The 22886-nt window shown below is 43.3% G+C and overlaps 5 protein-coding genes and 1 long non-coding RNA gene across 8 annotated transcripts; 3 read left to right on the top strand and 3 right to left on the bottom strand.

Annotated features, from left to right (window-relative positions):
- Positions 1-733: 733 nt before the first annotated feature.
- On the bottom strand, positions 734-5519 carry slc28a1 (solute carrier family 28 member 1). Of its 2 annotated transcripts, XM_037255430.1 has the most exons (18): positions 5435-5453; positions 5218-5300; positions 5078-5154; positions 4492-4583; positions 4230-4419; positions 4029-4170; positions 3661-3774; positions 3055-3129; positions 2885-2965; positions 2717-2797; positions 2508-2633; positions 2320-2450; positions 2086-2254; positions 1818-2015; positions 1658-1739; positions 1452-1550; positions 1278-1383; positions 734-1219 (listed from the first exon to the last, which is right to left on the bottom strand). In XM_037255430.1, the coding sequence occupies exons 1-18, from the start codon at positions 5436-5438 to the stop codon at positions 1099-1101; spliced, it is 1971 nt and encodes a 656-aa protein (XP_037111325.1). In that variant the 5' UTR covers positions 5439-5453; the 3' UTR covers positions 734-1098. The 2 variants fall into 2 exon arrangements, with proteins under 2 accessions (XP_037111325.1, XP_037111326.1); XM_037255431.1 differs by lacking the exon at positions 734-1219 and having other exon boundaries at positions 1452-1531; positions 5435-5519.
- A 1377-nt stretch (positions 5520-6896) lies between these two features.
- Positions 6897-13139, top strand: znf592 (zinc finger protein 592). The gene is made up of 9 exons (XM_037255428.1): positions 6897-7062; positions 7440-9457; positions 9658-9836; positions 9986-10159; positions 10235-10394; positions 10534-10779; positions 11259-11371; positions 11481-11622; positions 11699-13139. Exons 2-9 carry the CDS (start codon positions 7460-7462, stop codon positions 12044-12046), a joined length of 3360 nt encoding a protein of 1119 aa, XP_037111323.1. The 5' UTR covers positions 6897-7062; positions 7440-7459; the 3' UTR covers positions 12047-13139.
- A 1208-nt stretch (positions 13140-14347) lies between these two features.
- On the top strand, positions 14348-16588 carry kti12 (KTI12 chromatin associated homolog). The gene is made up of 9 exons (XM_037255432.1): positions 14348-14581; positions 14712-14763; positions 14841-14893; positions 15044-15099; positions 15178-15257; positions 15326-15485; positions 15579-15641; positions 16025-16093; positions 16399-16588. Exons 1-9 carry the CDS (start codon positions 14431-14433, stop codon positions 16540-16542), a joined length of 828 nt encoding a protein of 275 aa, XP_037111327.1. The 5' UTR covers positions 14348-14430; the 3' UTR covers positions 16543-16588.
- A 733-nt stretch (positions 16589-17321) lies between these two features.
- ch25hl1.1 (cholesterol 25-hydroxylase like 1, tandem duplicate 1) lies at positions 17322-18146 on the bottom strand. Its single transcript, XM_037255433.1, has one exon. It carries the CDS (start codon positions 18144-18146, stop codon positions 17322-17324), a length of 825 nt encoding a protein of 274 aa, XP_037111328.1.
- A 358-nt stretch (positions 18147-18504) lies between these two features.
- Positions 18505-21884, bottom strand: si:dkey-24l11.2 (uncharacterized protein LOC100034462 homolog). 2 transcript variants are annotated; one of them, XM_037255059.1, is made up of 12 exons: positions 21802-21884; positions 20851-21425; positions 20566-20625; positions 20435-20487; positions 20212-20356; positions 19757-20100; positions 19465-19693; positions 19278-19392; positions 19064-19181; positions 18893-19004; positions 18713-18825; positions 18505-18637 (listed from the first exon to the last, which is right to left on the bottom strand). In XM_037255059.1, exons 2-12 carry the CDS (start codon positions 21412-21414, stop codon positions 18571-18573), a joined length of 1920 nt encoding a protein of 639 aa, XP_037110954.1. In that variant the 5' UTR covers positions 21415-21425; positions 21802-21884; the 3' UTR covers positions 18505-18570. The 2 variants fall into 2 exon arrangements, with proteins under 2 accessions (XP_037110954.1, XP_037110956.1); XM_037255061.1 differs by lacking the exon at positions 21802-21884 and having other exon boundaries at positions 20566-20809; positions 20896-21020.
- LOC119124787 lies at positions 21362-22451 on the top strand. The gene is made up of 3 exons (XR_005098331.1): positions 21362-21451; positions 21922-22047; positions 22383-22451. It is a non-coding gene; the product is annotated as an uncharacterized LOC119124787 (long non-coding RNA).
- Positions 22452-22886: the final 435 nt, after the last annotated feature.

Here is a 22886-nt window from a genome sequence, read left to right as displayed (position 1 = left end):
AATAATAATTCTGTTTGTTTCTTCAGTCTGCTTGCTTTAAACAATCGGTCACGTGATTCTTTCTGCCATTTTAACCGTGCAGCTCTATGCCACGCAAACATACATTGGCAGCTGTAACCTAAAAGCTCCCGATTCAGCATTATGCTGTTATCTGGAGCCGACCCATGGACGCGTTGGGCAAAGTAGGTAAACGAGCACACTCAGGTTTTCGCTCTCTATGCAAAGTACAACCTACTTGGATTGAATTTTTTTTTTATAAAAGCTGGGAGTATGCAGGCTTAAAACAGTGACATTTGATATCTTTCACTTTAGTTCATAATTTAAAATTCCAAGCAGAATTAGCATGGATTCATCAGGGATTTGGTTCTTGGTTAATGGTCACTGCAAGTCAGCAGCTGGCTTAAAAAAATGATTTCACTTTTTCACTTGCATGGGAAGAAAAATAAGGAAACACAGCACCGGATAGTTCCTGTATTTCAGTCTTTGCTGACTAAAGGACAAAAAGTTGTAATTGGCCCAAATGGGTCCGAGCAATGTACGTTTATTGTTACATCATGTCAAACGAATATATTTTGTATTTTTAATAAAAATCTAAACCATTTATTTTGGAGTAAGATATTCTATACAGCCATTTTGTGCATACCTATGAATAATAATCCATTCAAAAATTACAACTTGAATTTTTTTGCTATTTACACTCAAACAGCGGAGGACTAAAAGTTTCCTAAAGTTGTTTTTTTTAAACATTCAACAATCTATCAAATTCAACTTCTTAATTCATTTACAATATAATACATGACAGTGAATACTATACACCTGTTTTAAAACATATTCCAGTATGCAATACACTTCTAAATCAATATCTTGATTTCTAATGTTTATGCCAAACATTCTTTTTGAAATGATTCCCATCCACTTTCCCTCCTAAACATGCGCCAATACAGAAAGATTTTTAATTGGCTAAAAAGACGCCAATCATGTTACCTAAACTCTCATATTGAATTCCAGAAGGTCAACTTAAGAAAATAGTTTCTGCTTTTCCCAACAGTCTTTACATTTGTACAAACGTGGCTACAAAAGGATATAAAAGGTCTTCGTTTACAAACAAAGCGCCTCCTGAGACACACCGCAGCACTGGCAACAATTGGCCAAATACACCGTGGCGTTTTTCACCGTGCTCCACGAACCCTCGAATGAGATGCTCCCGTTGTTGACAGCACTGAGAAAAAAAAAAAAGTCAGTCTCGGTCTCCGCTTGGCTCCAAAGTCAACGCCTACCTTCCAAATAGGTCCATGCAGCAAGTCTGCACGTTCACATCTGTGGCGTTGAAAACAGATTCTCTGAACAACTCCACACAGTCCAACTGAGGAACGAACAGAATCCCTTGGAGGAGGTAAAAAAAAAAAACGTAAGAACGAGGCTGATTTCTCAAGAAGCTGAAATGTACCTACCCGCGACGCAAGCGTTGACGAGCGAGACGCACGTGGCCGTGATTAAGGATCGCAACACCAGAGCCGAGACATCAGCTCTTCTAGATGGGCATATAGAGGCTTTGGTAAGAGGAAAATGCTCTGTGTCAAAAATCAGTAAAGCGACAGGATACTGGTGCATGATTTGAAAAAAAAAATTTAAAAATGGATGATGGGGTACTACTCACCGAGGCCACCAATCATAATGCCAAGGGAACTAAAATTGGCAAAACCACACAGAGCGTAGGTGGAGATTATTTCCGATCGGACCTGCAAGAACAAGATTTTTGCATTTAAAAAAACAGACTGGAAAAGATGCGGGGTACCTAATAAAATGCATGGACTCACCGAAATCCACTGCCTTTCCCCGCCGATGACCGCATCCAGTCCGTTGATTCTGTTGGTCTTCAGCTTGGATAATTTCTCATAGGCCACAAATTCGTTGAGGAAAAACTTAATGCCGATCAGCTCGGCCACGATAAAACTCTCCTCGAACGGCACTCCCATCATAAAGGCCAGGGGCATGAAAACGTACGAGCACATTAACTGGAACAAATGGGGGAAACCCCATTAGCAGGTGTACCTAATAATCGGGTGGACGGTCGTTCTCGCGTACCTGAAAGGTGACCTCGGGGTATCCCACCATGCCTCCCATCCAGCTCAGAGCTTCGTTAATGAAAGCGAGGATGGCGAGGAAGGCGATGAGGTTGGCCACGATGTTGGCGACCAAACCGATGGAAGCCGACGCTCCGCTGCTGGCTGCCTCCAGAATGTTACGCTCCTCTCTGAGGATTGATCACGTTAAGGAGCACGAGCCAACAAAGGACGGAGCTGCGTGACGCGTACACACCCGCAAGCCACTTTGACCGTCTCCTCCGACTTGAAGGCGGTTTCTTCCGTCTCCGGGAAGGACAGCTTGGAGAAAGCCAGCGCGCAGGGAGCAGCCATGACCGAGGCTGATATCAAGGAGGACGCATCGATCTAAAACGTGGAGATAGTTTTAAAACTGTTTTTTGGTGCACATTATTTGGGATTTACCCCGAATGAGATGAAGGCTCCCATGACGCTGCCTGCAATTGTGGCAAATCCACCAGTCATAACGGCGTGAATTTCAGATTTGGTCATGTCCTTTAAATAGGGACGAATCAGCAGCGGTGCCTCTGTCTGATAGACATAAAAAAAAAGAAGTTACGTGGTTGACTGTAAAAAAAAATACTTTTAATACCGTGAAATCACAGAGCAATTACCTGGCCAATAAATATATTGCCGGCTACACTCAAGGTTTCTGTGGGAGAGGTTCCCATCGTTATCTGCATTACCCATGAGATCTGAAAAAAAAAAAAAAAAGTTTGAACTCTGACGTAAGCACTTTGCACTTAACCCTTGCCGACCTTTAACAAGCTCTGAATGTTTACCTTCAGGATGAGCCACTGCATTAAACCCAGATAGTAAAGCACGGACATCACGCTGCTGAAGAAAACAACGATCGGCATCGCCTGAGGAACACGCCGGTGGAGACACGTGTTCATTTCACATGTTATCAATTAAATACGTGTTTTTCCACAACATCCGCACGGCCACTGACTTGGAAAGCAAAGATCCCGTCGGTTAAATCTCCGAAAACAAACGATGAACCGGCTTTGGTGTAGTCCAGGAAAATCTGAAACATACAAACAGATTATATACTAACGCCGGAATTTCTCATTTACAATCCTGAGTTATGGGACTCAATAAAGATAATGAGCGGAACTCATCCCTAAAAGAAGTTATCAGAACACACATGTGTATGAGAACAGGATGACCCGAGCTTAAGGTTGAAGAGCAGCACGTAATGCAGACAGGTGAAGAAGATTAGTTGTTACCAAGTATGAGAAAAGGCCTGCAATCATTGATGAATAATATCCAATTGGGGTGGAATGCTGTTTTGAAATGTTAGTTTCAATGGTGACAAATGAAAAGTTGTGATTATTGGTTACTTGAAAAGACCCAACTATATTTTTAACAAACCAAAACAAAAAGTATTGGGCTAACAAAACATTTGGTTGAAGATACATTTCTAATTAGGAAAAAAAAAATTCGAGTGAGAAAAATAGCTGAGTTGTTTTATTATAGTAGTGTCTGTGTACATTGTTGCTGCGCCATTTTTGTTCTCAAATTTCTTCACCTCAACAATCCTAAAAATGTACCGTACCTGCACTTGTCGACCGAGCCATTGGAAAGCTGCGAGTCCAGGTTCGCTTCTGATGACAAAAAGTCCGATGCAGAACTGCAACCCCAGGCCCCAAAACACCGGCCGCCAAGACACCTAAAAGTTGAACAGACAACATGACACTTTTTATCGCACAGGTGGTTTCGCGCTATCTCTCAGGAAGTCCCCATAAAAACCATCATGTTTTTACAAGGAAGCAACACTGCAAAACCCTCTGCATAATGCACGCGCAAGGCCGAGCGATATCCAAGGTCTCAGCAAAACACCAATGAGATAAGCGTGGAGATAAGACACATTTCGAAACGGTCGCCATGATAATTATCCATCGGTACAAAAAAATAAAATCTCACCGCTGTCCTGTGAGCCGAGCACAGGAACGTGAGCAGGAGGAACATGCACACACCTCCGAAGGAAATAAGCTGCTCGGGACGCTGGCTGGTGTCGAGCACGAGCCACAGCACCAGCAGGATCACAGCGATGACGATGAAGACCCTGAAACAGACACGCCCCGTCAATTGGACTCCAGGCCAGCTATTTGAAGATCCACTCACCATTTCAGCCATCTTAAATTGGATTTGAAGCATCGCACTCCAGGTTTAAAACACTGACTGATGCTCTCGCCCTTGTACTTCTTCACAAGGTCATACGACTTGGACACAACAGCCAAAGAGGTGATGACCACCAAGGCGATGGCCCGCTGGAAATCCAAAACGCAGGCCGTAATGAAGTAGGCCAAATAACCTACAGAGCAAATAAATGAATCAATTAAAAAGACACACATTCGAGTTTGAATTTCAAGTTTGAGAACACTACCTGCTCCGAGTATGCCCAGCAATGTATACTTGAAGATTTTGGAGTGATTTCTCACGTAATCCTCAGCAGCATTTATCGGCTTGGCTATTTGTCTAAAAAGCGCAAGAAATCCAATTAGCATTAATTGACCACTTTCTGGAGATTCAATTTTAGTCACGCAGACACACAAAAAGTTAGGCATAGAAATTTCAGGCTGCAAAAATGCACATACCCTTGAACCATATATTTTTTTTTTTTTGTTTTTTTTTAACCCCAAATGTAGAAATTGTTGAATACATTGACATGCCAGAAACCACCAGCTTTTTTGCCAATCGTTCAACGATTTCGTCCATTTTACACAACTTGCTATTTTGTCACAAGAAGCTTATCAGAAAAAAATCACTGTAGGTGTTTAATTAATTAGTATATTAAATAAAATAAAAAATGGTGGTTCAATTCGAATTAGTAAACAATCCTCTGCATCGTGCTCGTGCTATAACTTTTTTTCAAATTCATTTAAACAGATTGTTTACGAATCTGTTCATGCGTATAACAAGGAAGATCAATACAAAAACCACAACGTGGTGCACCAAAATGAACCACGCACCTCAGATACGACTCCACTCCCTTTTTCGACTGCTCCGTTTGCTCTGTGCCGTCGCTCGTATCAACCGTGACACCCTCCTGAGAACATTTGATGAAATAATAAACAAAATCATGTTTTCAATTCGCCTAAATATCACATACCTCCATTTCAAAGCCATGGTTGTTTCGACCTCCCTTTCCATTCACCAGGCTTCCATTCTTGCGTTTCAAATCATTTGTATCTTCTGCAAAACACGAAAAAAAATGGACAAATTAATTGCAATTCCAGGCCTTTAAAAAAAAAAAAAAAGCTTTTAGAATAAACAAGAGACAAGTGTGAAACAAACAGGCGGAAGGGAAAGCGGAGCTAATGGCTTACTCATTGTGTGCTCTTCGATTCAGACGCCACCAAACATCTATCATTAACTGAGAGACACGTTAAGTACTGCTCTCATCGGCACGAGGGGGCGTGGATGAAGTCATAAACAACTTTCATAGACGTCATTATTCAAATAAATACTCTTCCTCCAATCATCCCTCGCTATATCACGGTTCACCTTTCACGGCGTCTCTGCTTCGCGGATTTCTTGAAACAAGTTTTGCCCTTTGGTTTCAATGTTATATCTGTATAATAATGGTAAAAAAAATAAAGGTTTCTACTTCACTGATTTCACCTATCACGGGTTCTTTTCGGAACGTAATCCCAGCGAAAACAAGAGATTACTGTCAACATAATGATGCAAGAATTGTGCGCTCATCAAAATTGTGCACCGGTAGAAGCAAGCATACATTTAAAAAAAAAAAAAAAAAGTACAATATCTCTACACCTGATCTTTTAATATATTTTATTTTGAGAATATTTTCTCTGATATAGAAATTGCACAAACGAGGAAAAAATGCAATTAAAGTACAAATTTGTTTTGGAGGGAAAATTCCAGCATTTACTGTATGTTGGGAGGTGAAATGTCTTCCAAGTGTTTATGACATTATAAAAGGATTGACTTCTCTAATCAGATGTCATTCACATTCATCTCATCCATTAGATGTAACGGAGTGCAATCTGGAGTGATATTTACCACATGGATGATTGATTACTTTCAGTGGCTGAACTTTAGTCACCTTCCTGCAAAAGTCATCCTGTCACACCCATTGTAAAACGGTGCTGGTCCAGGTGGATTCAGTGAAGATGATCACAGGTTCAAAACTTTCTTGTAAGTAGGACATTGTCTGTTTATGACAATGTTATGTCACCATCAATACCAAACAACTGAATATAGCTGTGTGCAGTTGGTTGACTTTTCTCCATCAGGGATGGGCACCCCCTCCGTCATTTAAGTTGCCCATCCCTCATACTTAAATGAGGCAAATATTAATATGATTTTAAATTGGAAGTCAAGTTTTGTGCCCTTGCCTTGAGCGCACGTTGTGAACATCACGTGACCAAACCCAGAAAAGAGTTTCAATTGACAGCAGAGGGCAGTGCTGCGTAAAATGTCAGCCGTAAATATTTTCCGTACATTTTTTAAATTATTTTCCTACACAGCAGGCCTACTTAAGTCAAATGTTGATGTAATGACACATACACATCTCTATTCACATCTCTATTTTAATGTCTTGTTTATAATAATAACAATAATAATAATTTATTAAATTTGTATAGCGCTTTTCAAAAACCCAAAGACGTCATAATGTCACTTTATATTTTTTCGTGACAAAACAAGTACTTTTTATTTTTTATTTTTAAAACTGGTTCACACCTACCTAAGTGTATTTATTTGATTCCGTAACTTAACCGTAACTCAGAAGAAACACACGCAAGCGATGGCACCAGCACCGCCTGCAAGACCAACTTCGGGGAAGGTGGAGCCCATGTCCCCTCTATGCTCCTTGCTAGCTAGTTAGCGTCGAAATAACCCATCACACGTTGGCGAACGTAATCTAAATGCAAGGCTACAAACAGGGTGTTCCGATAGTCCATAGAACTGTTTAGCAAACCCGGGTCAAATGGTAAGCTGGCTCATCGGTCGCTCGTTGTGTTTAACGCGGCTAGCATCGCGCTAACCTGCTTACTACCCTCCGTAGTGTAGCGACGCAGCTAAGTTAGCTTTTCGGCTAATTGCTACCGTCAAAACATTGTACGTGTGCTTCATGCAGATAATTGTGCACTCATGCGGTATAATGAGTACCAACGACTTGGAAATAATGGACTGTTTGAAATGTCATTGTAAGTTTGTGACTACTAAAGAGATTTGAGTTTAGTAGTTCACTTTATCTTGTTAGCGAGAAAGCGAAATTGATATTACTCAAGTTAAAAAGAAATCTCTCAGTTCGACTTTCATTTACTGTGTGCAGGATTCATTTTATTCACTATGTGTCCTGTGCAGGTTGACGAGACTGTGCAGACATGGGTGACATGAAAACCCCGGATTTTGATGATCTTCTAGCAGCCTTTGACATCCCAGATGCCACGGGCTTGGATGCCAAAGAGCCCATCCAGGAGGGGAATGATGAGGTGCATCTAAAACACTCGGGAGTAACTGCCAACGACAATTTGAGTCATCAAGCAACCCCTGCTGCGGATGTTCCTGTTGTGAGTGTAATTGTGAAAAACACGCATCTTCAGGAGCCATTGGAAAGTTTTGGAAACGGGCTCCACTCAGAACCAGCTTTGCAAAATGGATTTAATAGACAAGGATCCGGTGAGACGGCAAACAGTGTCTTCGGTAAATCATTTGTCTCTGCTCTCAATGGGGAATTTTCAAGTGAATTTCTTGGAAAAGCACCAATTCAACACAAACCTGATGCAACGCCATTTTTTTCCCAATCAAAGTCTCGCTCGAGTCCTATTTCCAGTCCTGAGCGTGAAGACAGTTTAAGAAGAAGAGAAAATGCGCATCCCAAGCTCGAGAGATCCTGTTTCCCGGTAGAATCCAATTTGCTGGAACCCTCAGCAGCAGACAATCCACAAAAAGCAAATCTGTGTATTTTCAATGAGTTCCAGAAGGACAACGTGTCGCCCGGGAGAAGTGAGGAGCCACCTGACGGCGGTGTCGCTTATAAAATGACAAGAGCGCTCGGCGGCCTTCCTCGTCTAAGCAGTAACAAGACCTTAAGTCAGGCTACCTGCAATTTAGTAGATGACCTTGACCCGTTTTCTCAAATGAAGCCATACTCTTCGATAGTTCCGTCTTGCTTTGAGGCTCTGGTTGCTCTCAATGCAAGAAAGGATCCCAGCGAGCAAACGAGCCAAAGAGACTCTCCAACAACGCACAGCGACTACACGAAATACAGCCCCAAGGTACCCAGATCCCCTCGTAGTCCCATGAGCCCGCTCGAAGCGGTGAAGCGCCTCATGAAGCCGCCCGACAGCCCCGTCAGCATCTGCAGCGACAGCAGCGGCAAGGCCAGGGGTTCCCCCCCAGTCATCCCCAAGGTCCGAATAAAGACGATCAAAACCACCAGCGGGCAGGTGAAGCGCACCGTGACCAGCGTGCCGCCCGATTCCGAAACGGACGACGTCCACTCGGCTTACGAATCCTCGCCGTCGCAGAGTTTGCTGAGTGAGGACGGAGCGTATTCACCAAAAGTCTTGCACAGCAAATCGGAGGAAAGGCCCAGGACTCCGACATCGTTCCCCAATTTACCCGTCAAAAGGTCAGCGCGTAAACCAAAGAGAACATCTTCCGCCCCCCTTCCCAAAGCGGCACACCTTGCCAGTTTAAACCTGGTCCCTCACAGCGTCGCCGCTTCCGCGAGCGCCCGCTCCACCTCGCATCGATCCAGCCAGCACTCGCTCTCCTCAATTGTGAGCAGCGCCGTCCCATTGGTGCACCAGGTCAAAACCTGGCCACCGACGTTTGTCCCTAACACGGCGGCGGGCACTCTAAACCGGCTGCTGAACAAGGCCAACCCCGTGGCCACGTACGTGCCTGACCTGAACCCCCCGCCCGAGAGCGACATCCGCCTCCCGGCGCGAGGCTACCGCTGCCTCGAGTGCGGGGATTCGTTCGGGGTGGAGCGTAGCCTCGCCTTCCATTCCAGCCGGCGGAGCGTCCACATCGAGGTGGGATGCGCGCACTGCGCCAAGACCATGGTCTTCTTCAACAAGTGCGCCTTGCTGGCGCACGCCAGACAGCACAAGAACAACGGCGCCGTCATGCAGTGCACGCAGCTCCACATGAAACCCATCGCCGAGGCCGACATGTTCGTCCCTCTCGGTGCGGAGACGACGGAGTCTCGGGCCGCGCCGTCCCGCTCGCTTAAAAATCAAGCCGTCATGCCCCTCTATCCGGACAACGTCGCCCACCACGGATTGCGCTGCTTGGAGTGCAACGAGCAAATGCCGGACCACCGGGCACTCGCTGGCCATTATCAGTCTCTGGCAGACGAAAAGAAAGGACTGGTGAGTAGACTTTTGATGCAAACGTTAAGTTTGAAGCAATTGTTTTTTTTTCAGGGAGCTCCAAACTAATCAGTCGCATACAGTTGCCTTAAAATGAATTTAGTCGTCAGTAGTGCCTGTTCATGTTTCAACTGAAATGTGCTTCTGCTCAACATCTCCATGCTACTCCCCCACGCCCCCTCCCCTTTCTCTTCCAACAGTTTTGCAAGCTTTGCTCCATGTTGCTACCCAACAGGTGCAGCCTGGAAGCCCACCAGCGCATCCACACACTCAAGCCCCCTTATTGCTGCCCCGAGTGCGGCGCCACGGGGCTCTCTGACGACATTCAGAAGCACGTCCGGGAAAACTGTCTCCACTATGCACGCAAAGCCTGGTACAAGTAAGTTGCGCTTGCTCACAGTAGATGACGAACACTCGAGATTGGACAACAATCGGATTCTGTTGCTATTTTCCCAAAAATTAGTCGCCGTACACATTTTCAATCTGGACTAGTGCCGAAATGTGAAGCTCGCCGTTCTGTCCCTCCAGGTGTCTTCACTGTGAGGTGGTTTTCAAAACCCTTCTCGGGCAAAAGTCGCACATTGAGGAGAAACACTGCGAGGTTCTCCACAAGTGCTCCGTCTGCCCGGTGGCCTTCAAAACCTCCGACAGCTATGAAGCTCATTTCAAGAGTAAACACAGCGCTAGCAAAATCCCTCCTCAGTAAGTTTGCGATCCCATTTGAAATTGGATTGCGTCCTTTTCTCCTTTCAACTAAATGTCTCTTTTGTTTCACAGGTTCACCTTCAAGTGCTCATGTGGTGACATTTTCTCCAAGAAGTGGTTACTCTTTCAACATTTCCATCAGGACGCCAACAAGCGTCTCTCCTGCGTGTTCAAGTGTCCGGAATGCAATTCGGTCTTTTCTCAAAAGCAGCTGCTGATGCAGCATTTCAAGGTAAACCTTGACGAGATCAACAAAGTGTCTTTTGTGAGCGGGAAATATGCACGGGAGGAATGGTTTTGGAATGCAATGCGGGGGATTGGTCGAAGCCTTGAAAAAGAATGTTTTTATTTTTTTTTTTTTGTTTCCAAAGAGTGTTCATGGAGGAGAGGCGAGACCAGAGACGGAAGTGAACAGTAAACAAACGAAAAATAGCGCTTCGCAGCACCAGCCCAGTCCCAGCCGCGCCTCGGTAAAACGCACGGAGGCTCCCCGAAAAAAGGCGGCGCAGGACGGCAAGCCTAGAGTGAAGCCGTCGGGCTGGACGTGTGGCGAGTGTCTTCAGTGTTTCCCTGAGCGAGACCTTTACCTTTCCCACTTGAAGTCCAAGCATGGCAAGGTGAAGAACTTCTCTGGCTTTTTGGATGCACATCCAACACGCAGGAAATTGTATCTACTTTCTTAATTAATTGGAAAATATGTGTCATTTTGCGTTCATTTTCAAATCACAGAAAATATACATGTTGATTTTTTTTTTTTTATTTGTTTGTTTTTTATTGGTTTTATGCGGTGTTAAAGTAAATAGCGAGCATAATGTCCGTGACCATAAAAAAACGTATCTAATCTTAAGTAGCTACAACGTGTCACATTTATTGAGACGAGTTCATGCCGACTAATACGGTATGTGATTATCAAAGTCAAAGGTCAAAGTCAGCTTTATTGTCAATCTCTTCACATGCCAAGACACACAAAGAAACCGAAATTACGTTTCCACTATCCCACGGTGACGAGACATTATGCATACGCGATGAAGTCAATGAGACCGTGTTCCCACGTGACATTGAAATGTGGACTCCCTCAATGTCTCCTCTCCTCAAGTCATTGAAGCGCTACGCCTGCCGACAGTGCGACCAGTCGTTCAGCTCGGCGACGAGCCTCCGAAGACACATTCGCTGTGACCACCAGAGCAAGAAGAAAATGTACACTTGTTGGTAAGACGTTTCATGACCAACAGATCATTTTCCCACAATTGATCCCTGGTTGATTTTGACTGATGGCACTAGATTTGATTGTATCTTAATCTTGATGCACTTTTTGAAGGTATTGCACAGACAGACAAACAACATTTACCAGCAGTGTGATGATGAAGAACCACATCAGTCTTATGCATGGAATCAAAAATCCTGACCTAGGCCAAATGCCAAAATCCTCCATCCAGGCATGCAAAAAAGATTTGAGCAAGGTGGAAAAAAGATTTCGCCGCTAACTATTTGTGCGAATATCACCGCTCGGCGTAACGAGTCCTCTTTCGCTCGCAGAATTCCAACGCGGTGACCTCAGGCAAGGAGGATCAGGAGGTGGCGAATTCCACGGAGGCTCCTTTATCCAAGCGTCTAAAGAGGCAATTGCGCTGTGCTAAGTGCGGATTCGACACGGACGACGCCGACCGCTTCCGGGAGCACATCGCTCAGCATAGAAGCGCCGCAAACACTCCCCAGTGCCTTCACTGCGGCCTGTGCTTCACGTCGTCTCTGTCCCTCAGCAGACACCGGGTCATCGTGCACAAAATTAAAGATCCCGAGGAGGTAGCGAGCGACCCTCGGACCAAAGCTGAGCCCTCGGAGACAGACAAGGACTCAGATCTTACTCAGATGTCAGGAGTGTGACGTCCACACGTCCGTCACTCAAGCTGCTTACCACATGCTGCTACTCACGGTCACATTTTGCAGCACAGTCAAACGAGAGGTCGAACAAGAAAACGGTATTTTTATATTCATAGTTATATATTCAGTGACAAACTGGTAAGCCTGGTTTCATAGATTTTTATTTAACTTTGCATGCTGGTTATGAGATTCATTCTGCCTGTCAGACTGTGAGTCAGATTTTTTATTTTTTTTATATTCCATTATATAAAGAAAAAAAGGGTTTTAATTTTGGTACAAACAGATAACATGGATAAGATTGTGCTTTCCATTTTTGTAGTCAACTTACTTAAATTTTAGTATTAATGCCACCAAATGTCTATCGATGGCATTCCTGGCACTGTTTTTATGCACTATTTGTTTGAAAGCAGTACTAATCATGAAAATGAAATGCCTTTCACTATATTATAAGCATTATATGCTTTTTTAAAAAAAATGGCAAAGCAGGGAAGGTTGGTGAATGTGAGGTTTAGCAGTATTAAAAATACCTCAGTGTGCCGCAAAATGACTTTTGGAGGAGTTCTATCATGTCAAAATCGAGGTACGTTAACAAGATCGGATATCGCGTGTCGTGACTAGCGAAAAATAGGAAGAGCAAGTGAGGGATCCCTTGCTTTGACAGGGTTTTTGGTTTTAAGTGTGACGGTAACTACCTCCATTATAAAGGGCAGTGATTGTGAAATGCGCAGAGGAGTCGCAAATAATCTCAGTGCAATGCAGAATGAGTATAATCCCATATTATGAAATTTTATAAATTGATTTCGGGAACCATATTGAGTCATGTTGACTTGTGAACCACCATTTTGTAACTTCTGCTTGTTCATTTTCTTTCTCTCTGCAACCTTAAATGGCTGACATGTATGATTTGCCTTTTTGTGCTCGTTGAAGGATACACTTTTTTTTTTAAATTTTTGATTCCTTGTACAGTGACAACTTGTATACCTGCCTTAAGAGCCTTTTTTTTTAAGATAAGACATCTATTCAGCATGTAGTGGCCTGTGTGCCTTACTATTATGTTTACCCAAATTACATACAAATAAATTGGTGCATTTATTTATATTTCTGTCAAACCTTTTTTTTTTTTTAGGGGGAAGGGGTCACACGGAATGTAAATTCTAAAGCAAAGACAGACTATTTGACGCAGCTTTTGTATTTGATTCCATTGGGTCGTACAAGACATCAATGAGAAGGAGAGGTGACTTCATCCCATTAGAATATGAAGCCCATCCTTTCTCACTATAACTGCGCATCTCCAGCATCTCCAGAGGTGCAAAGACATTTGAATCAAATCACAACTTGACACTTAAGACCAATGAAAGGCAAGTTAGTTTGGAGAGCAGGACTCCTGCTCTGTGTCATCCTCGTGTCTACTATGACCTCTTCGAAGACTCTTCGTTTAAATCTGATGAGAAACAAGGGTTCCAGGATGAAGACGTATCCAAGAGTTGGAGGAATGTGGGCAACAGGTAAGAGAGGTCACATTGTCAGGCTTATGTTTTTTGTTCTTCTACGTTAGATGATGTGCTTGTGTTGATTTAGGTCATTTTATGGGCAAGAAAGGTGTGGCGGATGGTTCTTCCACGGAGGGCGTGAAGGTCATCAATAGTCCAGAAGACCTGCAGACAATCTTCGTAATCAAACCCAAAATTGGCCGCAAGACATTTGCAGTATAGTACAAGAGATGCGCTAACTAGAGGAGACAAAATCTTTGCATGTTTTAACATTCCTGGCAATTAAGATAATTCTGACTCTGATGTGTTTTGTTTGCTGTCAATTATAAGAATGTGATTATGCAATGTAACTTGAATAAACAAATCTCTTTCAACCAACTGTTTTTTTCTGCCCTCTTCTGTTTATATTCACATTTCACAATTACATTTAAAAAAAAAAAAAATTCAAAGTATATTGGATTTTAATCTTGAGTGACAAAATATAGACGAATATAGTCAATTTAAAGTATTAAAATATGGCAAAATGAATAAATTATACAATCATTTATAGTTAATGAATTAAATTATGACTTGAGCTGGAGTATTTCTTGAAATTTTAATTTACACTGAAAGAAATGTTTTGGTGAAATTACTAACACATCAGTGAAGTTTGCCGAAATAAAAATTGCACGACGTAAGTTCAAGTGAATGCATTATTTTAAGGAATTAATATTGTTTTTACTTTTTTCAATGTAGTAAGTGGGCTTTTGTGCGAGAAAAAAAATTATTTACAATTTTATTTGTTTGACTGCTTTTATTTTGTCCCAAAGTTTTGGTAATCACATCCGGGTCATTGTCCAAACATGCTACCACAACACCGCTAGCGTAGCTTCGGCAACAAAACAAAATCAAATAGTCATGCCTTTAATAGTTATGTGTGGTTATCCGTGCAGTGGTAAAACGCGGAGGGCAGAGGAATTAAAATTATATTTTGAACAAAACACGGACAGAAAGGTTCACATTGTGGGAGACTCTTCCCTGGCAGCTGAGAAGAACGCCGTGTATGCAGGCAAGCCGCAGCTAACCACTACAGGAATATGTTTTGCAATAAAATGCTAAATATCATATTTTTAATTGTGAAACTCGAATACAAATGCATTTGTTCACAGTAAATAAGCGTGTAAATAATAACGTTGCAGATTCTCAAAAGGAAAAACAAGTCAGAGCTGCCCTGAAAGCTGAAGTGGAGAGGTGGGTGCTCTTATGATAGACCTGTATTTTTTTAAATTGTCTGTTTCCTTTTTTTAATGTGTGTTTTTGTTGTTCAGGAAAGTCAACAAGGATGACATTGTTATATTGGATTCCTTAAACTACATTAAAGGTACTTGATACAATGGAGATGAAATGTTGACAGCATAATAGACACACACAAAAATTGTATCAGTTAATAAAAAGCATAAATATGCCGGGCCTACACAATTGTGACTTTACCTTTGAGAACTTATTTAGTATTCACTTTTATTTATTGCAGGCTACCGCTATGAGCTTTTCTGTCTCGTAAAACATGCACAGACGCCACACTGCCTGGTAAGTCCATTAAACAATGCCAATTTGGAAATAAATGAACATCGCCAAAGTTGACGTGATTTATTTTTTTTTTTTAAGGTGTATTGTTTGACATCAGATGATGTGAGCTTGGCGTGGAACAACAGTAGAGATGCGGAAGAGCAATACACACAGGACATGTAAGCGAAGACAGTCTTAAAATGAGAAACTTTTACAAATCTATTGACATTACTCCTTTCATCTGTAGCTTGAACGCATTAATTCAGCGGTTTGAAGCACCAGACTCAAGAAATCGGTGGGACAGTCCACTTTTCAACATCCTCCAAGATGACACGACTCCATTTGAAGCCATCGCAGACGCACTCTTCAAAAGGAAAGCACCGCCACCCAACCAATCCACTCGAAACGTAACGCACACATGAAGAATCAGGGGGGGGGGGGGGGGGGGAAGTATTGATGTTTGTCTGAAAATGAGCTCATAGTCATCTGTGTCTCTGCAGCAACCACTCTCATCTGCAAACTTCCTGTATGAGTTAGACAAGACCACACAGGATGTGTTAACGGTATGTCTCGTCCAAATTCGCTCTTGTCACACCCACGCAAGGATTTGTGTAATTATTGATTTCTGTGCACAAGTAAACGTAGCTATTGATTGGCTGCGGGGTGACAAGATAATGAATATAATTTCTTGGAGTTGGGATGCCAATGGAGTGAGATAGGTGGAGAGAGAAAAAAAAAGCAGCCATATTAATTGCGATACGTGAAAAACCTCAAACAAGCACTGTGGTTCATCCGTTAATTGCGTGTGAGTGTTTTACAACAAAGGTGCTAAATGAGCTGCTGAGTTTTCCACTGTGGCAGAATTATTGACTGATGATGGTTAATGTCAGTGGCACACTCAGCATTCATGTCAATGCATTTCTTGTATTTTCTTCCCTTTTTGAAGGCCATTTTCAATGCACAGAAGACAAGCGTTCCTGGAGACCGCATCCCAGTTCCAGGCACAACAGAGAAAATATCCTTTTTTTTTTCCAAACAACTCACCCTGAATTATCAAGCTCCGCCTCCTATGGGAGAGATGATGTTGGCTATCATGAAGGCTCCATGAATGAATAGAAATCGATTAAAAGTCTGGAATAACAAGTTGAGCAAATTATACAGTTTAGTGGACTTTATTGGCAGCTAGAAAACGGTGACGTCACCATACAAGTTGCTTTTACACGGCAACGTTTGATTTAAAACCAAGGCCAGGTTGATTTTGAAATAGACTAAAAAATCAGGTCATGACTTAATCTAAAAGTTCTTAACCGAATGTCAAACATCGAGTTTACCAGGAGCGTCAACATGGCCGAGCTGCGCAAATTCCGGCGTCAGTTCATCAGCTACAGCAAGATGCACCCGACCGAGAACACGGGTCAGATATCCAACATGTTTGTACAGTATTTAAATAAGAGTCTCCATTGATGAATATATGTCCCAAATTAAAATAGAGATCTTTTTAAATTGGAAATATTGACTCAGCATTATTTGAGAGGAATGTCATTTGTTGTTTGCTACTGCCTTCCTCAAGTTAGTCATGAACAACTAAAGCTCCCTTCAGCACTTTTTCAAGAACACAATGTCCTTAATTCATTCCAACGGTGTGCTTGACCTGTACACCATCTTCCGAAGCCTACTTTCCCAACCCACCGATTAAGAAAATATGAATGATTTATCTGCTTGTAAAGATTTGGACTTATGTAAGAAGATCATGAGGAAAAGGAGGTCGCATGCCGTTAATGACTGCCCTTTTTTTTAATTTTTTTTTACCCTTTCTGGAATGAAGCGTGAGTCAGCAAACAACAACCACGTACAATGACGACCATATTTTGAAGCAACAGTTTAATTGGTAACGATGGGATCAAAGCGGTAGATGATACATTTAGTTACAAGAAGGTTTTGCTAAAGCAAACATGACAGCTTTTATCATTCCAAAGTCATCCTTTTTTTTTTTTTTTTAAATTGTAACCACTTCATTCCATAATGCCACTTAAAGCAAAAACAAGCCGCCCCTTCCTCCCAAAACAGATTTTTAGTTGCCTAATAGTTATAATATAAATAACTTTACTTTTCTATTTGGCAGTGCTTTGGCGCCATCTTGTGTCGTTTCAGAAAACGAGTCAACATAAAGAAATTTTATAACGACAACAAAATAATGAACCCACAAATGCTCATAATATACAATACTAAAACATATTTACATGTCAGTTTTTTTTCCTGAGCGGGACAGCAGTGCCAAAGATTTTATCCCAGTGGCTAAAAAAGGGAGCATAATTGCTACTTGGCCTCTGATGGTGCATGTCATGAGCAGGCGCTCCCCCCAGTAAGCCGAAGGGTACCAAGCGATTGAGACCCCACGGTAGGTCGTAGCCTATGTGGTCCTCCACAGACATCCAGATACTAAGCACCGTGATGCACCAAGTGGTCAGCGGGTGACATTTGAGCAGAATGGGGTCTTGGTTGCTCCACAGTCCCACCGTCATCAGTTCCGGGATGCTGAGCTGCTCGGTGGACCAGGAGAAAGGAGCCGAGTATTCGTGATGAACGGCGTGGACACAGCGGTACAGCTGCACGTGTTTGTGGTGTACGACGTGCCAGATGTAGTACTGGGTGTCAAAGACGAGAAGAAGAGCCAGACCGTCGATGAAAACCTCCAGGAGCGCGGGAGCTTCCTGAGGCAACGCCGGCGGAGGTAAGATGAACATGCTGACCAGCACACTCGGCAAAACGAAGAAAATGTGGTTAAAAAGAGACGTCTGGAAGCTCCTTGCCATCATTCCGAGCGTGGGCCGCCTTCCTGGCTGGATTTTGTATTTGTGAAACAAAGGCGCTCTTTCTCCCAGCAAGTCCATGACGGCAAAAGGCGTACTGAAGACGACGTAGCTGGAAAAAGCCAGCAGGACCGGCAAAAAAGGAGATGAGATAAGAGGCCGGTGGTGCATGAGCAGATGGTTCCAGAGAGGCTGCAGGAGAGGATCGGAACGGCTGAAGGTGAGAGGACGCAGGGGCACCTCACTCATGTTCAACATCTTGATGCAATGCTGGTGCAGCTTCTGGATGGAAAAATCCCGCTTTTAAATGAGGAGTTTGGCTCAAAGGGGTTTAGTGTCAACACCCTCAAGCCCAAAAGATTAACTATTCAATAGCACAACACACTTTGAAGAAATGCTTTGCAGTGGTCCTTAACTACGGGTCTGCGACCCGGGAATGGTCAGTGGGCCATTTGGTCCCGGAATGTTTTTCTCATCCCTTTTATTTCGTTTTTTTAGTAGTTCTTACAGGGAAAGTGTGAAAAATCTAATTCCACATTCATCGATTGAACTGACCTAGAAAGAGGTTCTTAAAAATCAGAGCAAAACACAAATGACAACAAGTCACACCAAATGATCATTAGAACATGATTTATTGGAGAAAATCAGAAATTCATTGAATTTCACCAAGTAACAAATCAAGCTACTTCTTTTCACTGGCCTTCTTTGAAATCGTCTTGTTTGTGTTGGCGTACTTCTGCCGATCGTTTCTGAAAAAGAAAAGACAAATGAATCTACTGTTACCTGAATCATACATTTTTTTTTTTTTTTTTTTTTTTAAATACCTTGACATTTTCATTTTGTTTCTGCAGCCCAATCCTCCCTCCCAGTGACTAGTGTGAGGACCTCTGGTCATCATGCTGCCGCAGCTGATGCAAGGCTTCCCGTTGCTGTACGGCTACAACCACAAAAACCATCAGAGGAGACAGCTTCAGATGTTCTGGCATCATCACTCCCGAGCTCACCTGCTCTTTAGCGCAGTAGCCACAGATCATCCTGCTGGCGAGCTCCATGGGATGGTCCTGGTCTTCATCATGGCACACGTCGCAAGGGTAAGCACGGCCGCAACACGGAAACCTTTGGAGAGAACAAATATGTCGTCTTATGTTAAAAATGCCCATGTGTGAAGATAATACCTGAGCCAGCGATGACTCTGCTTGTAATGCTTGCAAGCTCCTTTCTCTGGTAGTGGTTTCCCCTTTTGAACAGCTGGATCTCTTACAGTCTTCAAATTAACAGTTGAAGCACTTGGACCTGCACATAGCAACAACAAAAAAGTCAGTACAGTCCAGTTTAAGAGATTAAACCTTGGCTAATCTGCTGCGGGGGAGAATGTAGGTGAGCTTTCACCTGTTTTGTTGCTGCGTGGCTGAATGTATTGGAATCTGGCACTCTCAGCCAGCAGACTGAGCTTGCCGTGGCAGTTTTCACAATTGACCTCCTTTGTTTGGCCGTAGCAAAGGTTCTAATCAAAACATTTCAAAAAAAAGATTAATCAAGTGTTTTCGATTGTGAGCAAGACTTTGAGCGCGTGTACCTGAAGCGGGCTCTCTCGTGAGCAGCCGAGGCAGCCCACGGTGAATTGGCAGTCTTGAAGCACCAGGTCGGAAGGAACGGCATTTTGGAGGTCCAAGTAGCCCAACACGTCACTGTAGCGGTGCAGCATGGAGGCTCTGAACGCGGCGCTGATTCTCGCACTGCACTTCTCGCACTGAGCAACGCAGGTCGTCTTCCCGTTCAACGTCAGGTCTGCCATCAATTTACACCTGCGCACGTGGAACCGAGTCGGTGGAACAGATGCTTCAGCCTTGGCAATTCACGCTGGCTACCTGTTGCACTGAAGACAAACGGCGACGCCGAGGCCCACGACGGTGGCCGTGTTCTCTCCCAGCGTCAGCCCAAGCAGCCTGACTTCGGTGCCTCTGCGGACGTCGCTGATCTTAATGTTTTCCACCAGGTGAGTGGCGTCGTCCTCCTCATCCTCTCGTTGCTCTTCATCGCAACCTAAGCCCTCCGCTTCTGCCACGTCGCCGGCCTCTTCTTGCTCGTTCGCAGCGTCGGAGGCGGTGTCCGACGGATGATCGCTGTCTGATTTCTCACACGCCGTTGCCAGCAGATCCTGGTAAGGTATGAACTGCAGCCCGGCTTTTTCTAACTCACGGTCCTTTTTTAACTGCAATAAAAAGAGCAAAATCAATGCACATGCAAACAATGTCTCGTAAGTCGCCGTTTTTCAGTATTAAGAACTTCAGCAATAATGGGTAAGTCTCGACATTGTACTAACCTGCCTGGCTCCCTCCGTAAAAAGTTTCTCCAAACTACGATCGAGCCAGCGGAGAAAAGGTCGGAAGAGCAGCTCCACTTTTCCGAGCAGTTGATTGGTGGCATGCTTCGCCTGGAGCCACTCCAGTGACGCTTGCTGGACATGCCTACAAAGCCACAACACAACAACTGTCAATCAACCAAAAAGACTGAATTGTGACAGTGATTGATTGACAGGGTCATACCTTCCCATGATTAGCGGCAGCTCTTGATCCAGTGGGATATCCAGGGTGAAAATCTAACGGGAATGAAAACGATAGTGGCTTCTCATGACTGCCATGTCATCACTTAGTTGAATTACAGTTGTGGTCTTTACCTCTTGTGGGTAAGTGTCGGGAAAGCTCACCATGATGTCAATTTCTTTTAAATCAAAAGGCTGTAAAGAGCATAAGAATGGATTAGTGGAGACGATAGGAGTCAGCTTCTCATACAAACTAGTTGAGACTGAATCAACAGCGCCCCTGCTGGTTGATTTAAGTACTGCACTCCATTCCATCCAATTTCTATTGCGCTTGTTGTCCTCATTAGGGTCAACCAAGATGCCACTGACACTGGACTTTCTTCTTCATAAGAACACAGGAAGAGACAAGTAAATATTTACCCAGTCTGGATCAGTGGCTTCCACAGTGACCCTGTAATACGTAACCTTGCCATCGCTTCGCTCTTGAATGATAAGACGATCTTTGGGAATACGCCTCTTTAGCTGCTTGATCTCTGTGTCCCGAAGTTGTGCGGCAACATCTTCTGTTAGATTGCACAGTTTGACCTCCTGGAGGACATTTGGCGCAGGTGCTCTCATTTGCATCAAACCGGTCTGCTCTGCCGGTTCCGCCCGGTCCCCCATTGAGGGGAACTGCGGTGGATGCCAGTAGCGACACCTGTCCTCCATTGCGCAGTGCCCTGACAAAAAGTAGCGGCAGGCGCGGCGTCCTGCTCCTGAGGACGCTTTGGGCTTGGGAGTGATGACACCATTTCCTTCCAGTCCTACAGGGGGGGAGGATTGGACGTCCACCTGGCAGGGAGTCGGGATTACTTCTTTGTGATCAGATCTTGTGTGTAAATATTTACACTTGGCCCCAAAGAAACAGCGTCTTCCCTGAGAGAAGAAGCGACAGGGCTGCTGTGTCTTTGGCTCACACGTCTCCCCTCCATCACCATTCTCCATTGTTTGCACACCTGAATTTACACAACACCGACATTCTGTAAGAACTTGCTTGCTTTATGATTAGTAGTAGCCAGAGCAAAGTTCAACCAGAAAGTTAAAATGTCTATAAATAATTTACACACGTTTACAGTTCGGTATGCGGTAGACTTAGGTAATACCTGGTCTATCAACAAATCCCCGTCTTGGATTGTTTAAATTAACTTCATTTGATTCAATACAGGAGCGATATGAAAACAACTTACTTTGCTAGCAGTCACGAGACTGTACCCCAAGTAATTTCGAGTCACATTGAGAAAATATCACTTTAAAATTTGCGTCAGTGTATTCGTAAGACTATAATGTATCAAATGACAAATAAAAATAATTCTAAACGCATATAATTCTCACCGATAAATAACGATCAGAGGCAGTGCCACAAACGACGTCAGAGTGTGCGGCGTGATGACGTCGATGTTTTTCTTCTTCGGGATATTATTTTGACCACTTTCCGTTTGTCGCCCTCTACAGCTTTGGTGTGTTAAATGTCTCAAAAGATTACCGACGGACCACCAAACGTGAATCTGAAAGTGTCTCAATGAAAGAATCAAATTTCATCTCATCAGGGATTGGCATCTGACGAAAAAAGGCCACAAGGTTTGTTATTTTGACTATTAAGTGTGAAGTATTTAATGTACTGTATTTTGTTGTTGGATATATAAAAGAAAATTTATGATATGATGTGCATTTAGTAGTTTGTAAATTGAAATGGAAGTTATGTTCATGGTCTGTGGAGTTTGTATAAATAGTACAGATTGGTTAAGATGATAATATGTTTGTTTTTGGATAGTTGTCATAGAAATGAACAGTTTTAAGACATTGTTTGCGTTCCTGAATGTGGCTTTCATCTTTTGTCCTTAATAATCTCGATCAGGGAATGCTATTTTCTGTTACGTCATAGAGTCTTAATGTTGCTATCAACTCTTTTGCAGACTAAAAGAACGAAAGCTTTTTTTAACCATCAATTTCAGCCAGGGACGCTACAAGACAGTAGAACACCGGCGCTTGTGCTGTTTCACAAACGAAGACAGTTAAGACAATTCATTTCTTCTGGCTGAATTTGTGTTATTTTAAAATAAATAATTCATTGTTGTTGTTAATGCGATATTGCTGAATTTAGAACTTTAGAACTTCCATGGCTTGATTTAAACAATAACAACAAAACAATAACGTTAGTACCATTTCTTCTGTGTTTGCGTATTTTTTCCTACGTCATATATTCCAAACTTAACAATGTCACTGTTACTTTGCAATCAAAAGTAACAGTAGTCTACAGTACTTGAGTACATTTTTGCTTAGGTTACCCTCTGGTCCCGTGGTTCGGTACCACGCCGCGTTGCGACCGAACGTGCGTATCGAGTTACGTCGTCTCCGTGGATGCAGTACCATGTGCTACCGCTGGATGTCAGCAAATCCCCATTGCTTCCATGTGGTGG

Source organism: Syngnathus acus, chromosome 6 (genome assembly GCF_901709675.1).
Source record: "Syngnathus acus chromosome 6, fSynAcu1.2, whole genome shotgun sequence".
Taxonomy (NCBI): Eukaryota; Metazoa; Chordata; class Actinopteri; order Syngnathiformes; family Syngnathidae; genus Syngnathus; species Syngnathus acus.
This window is presented reverse-complemented; position numbering and strand designations above follow the sequence as displayed.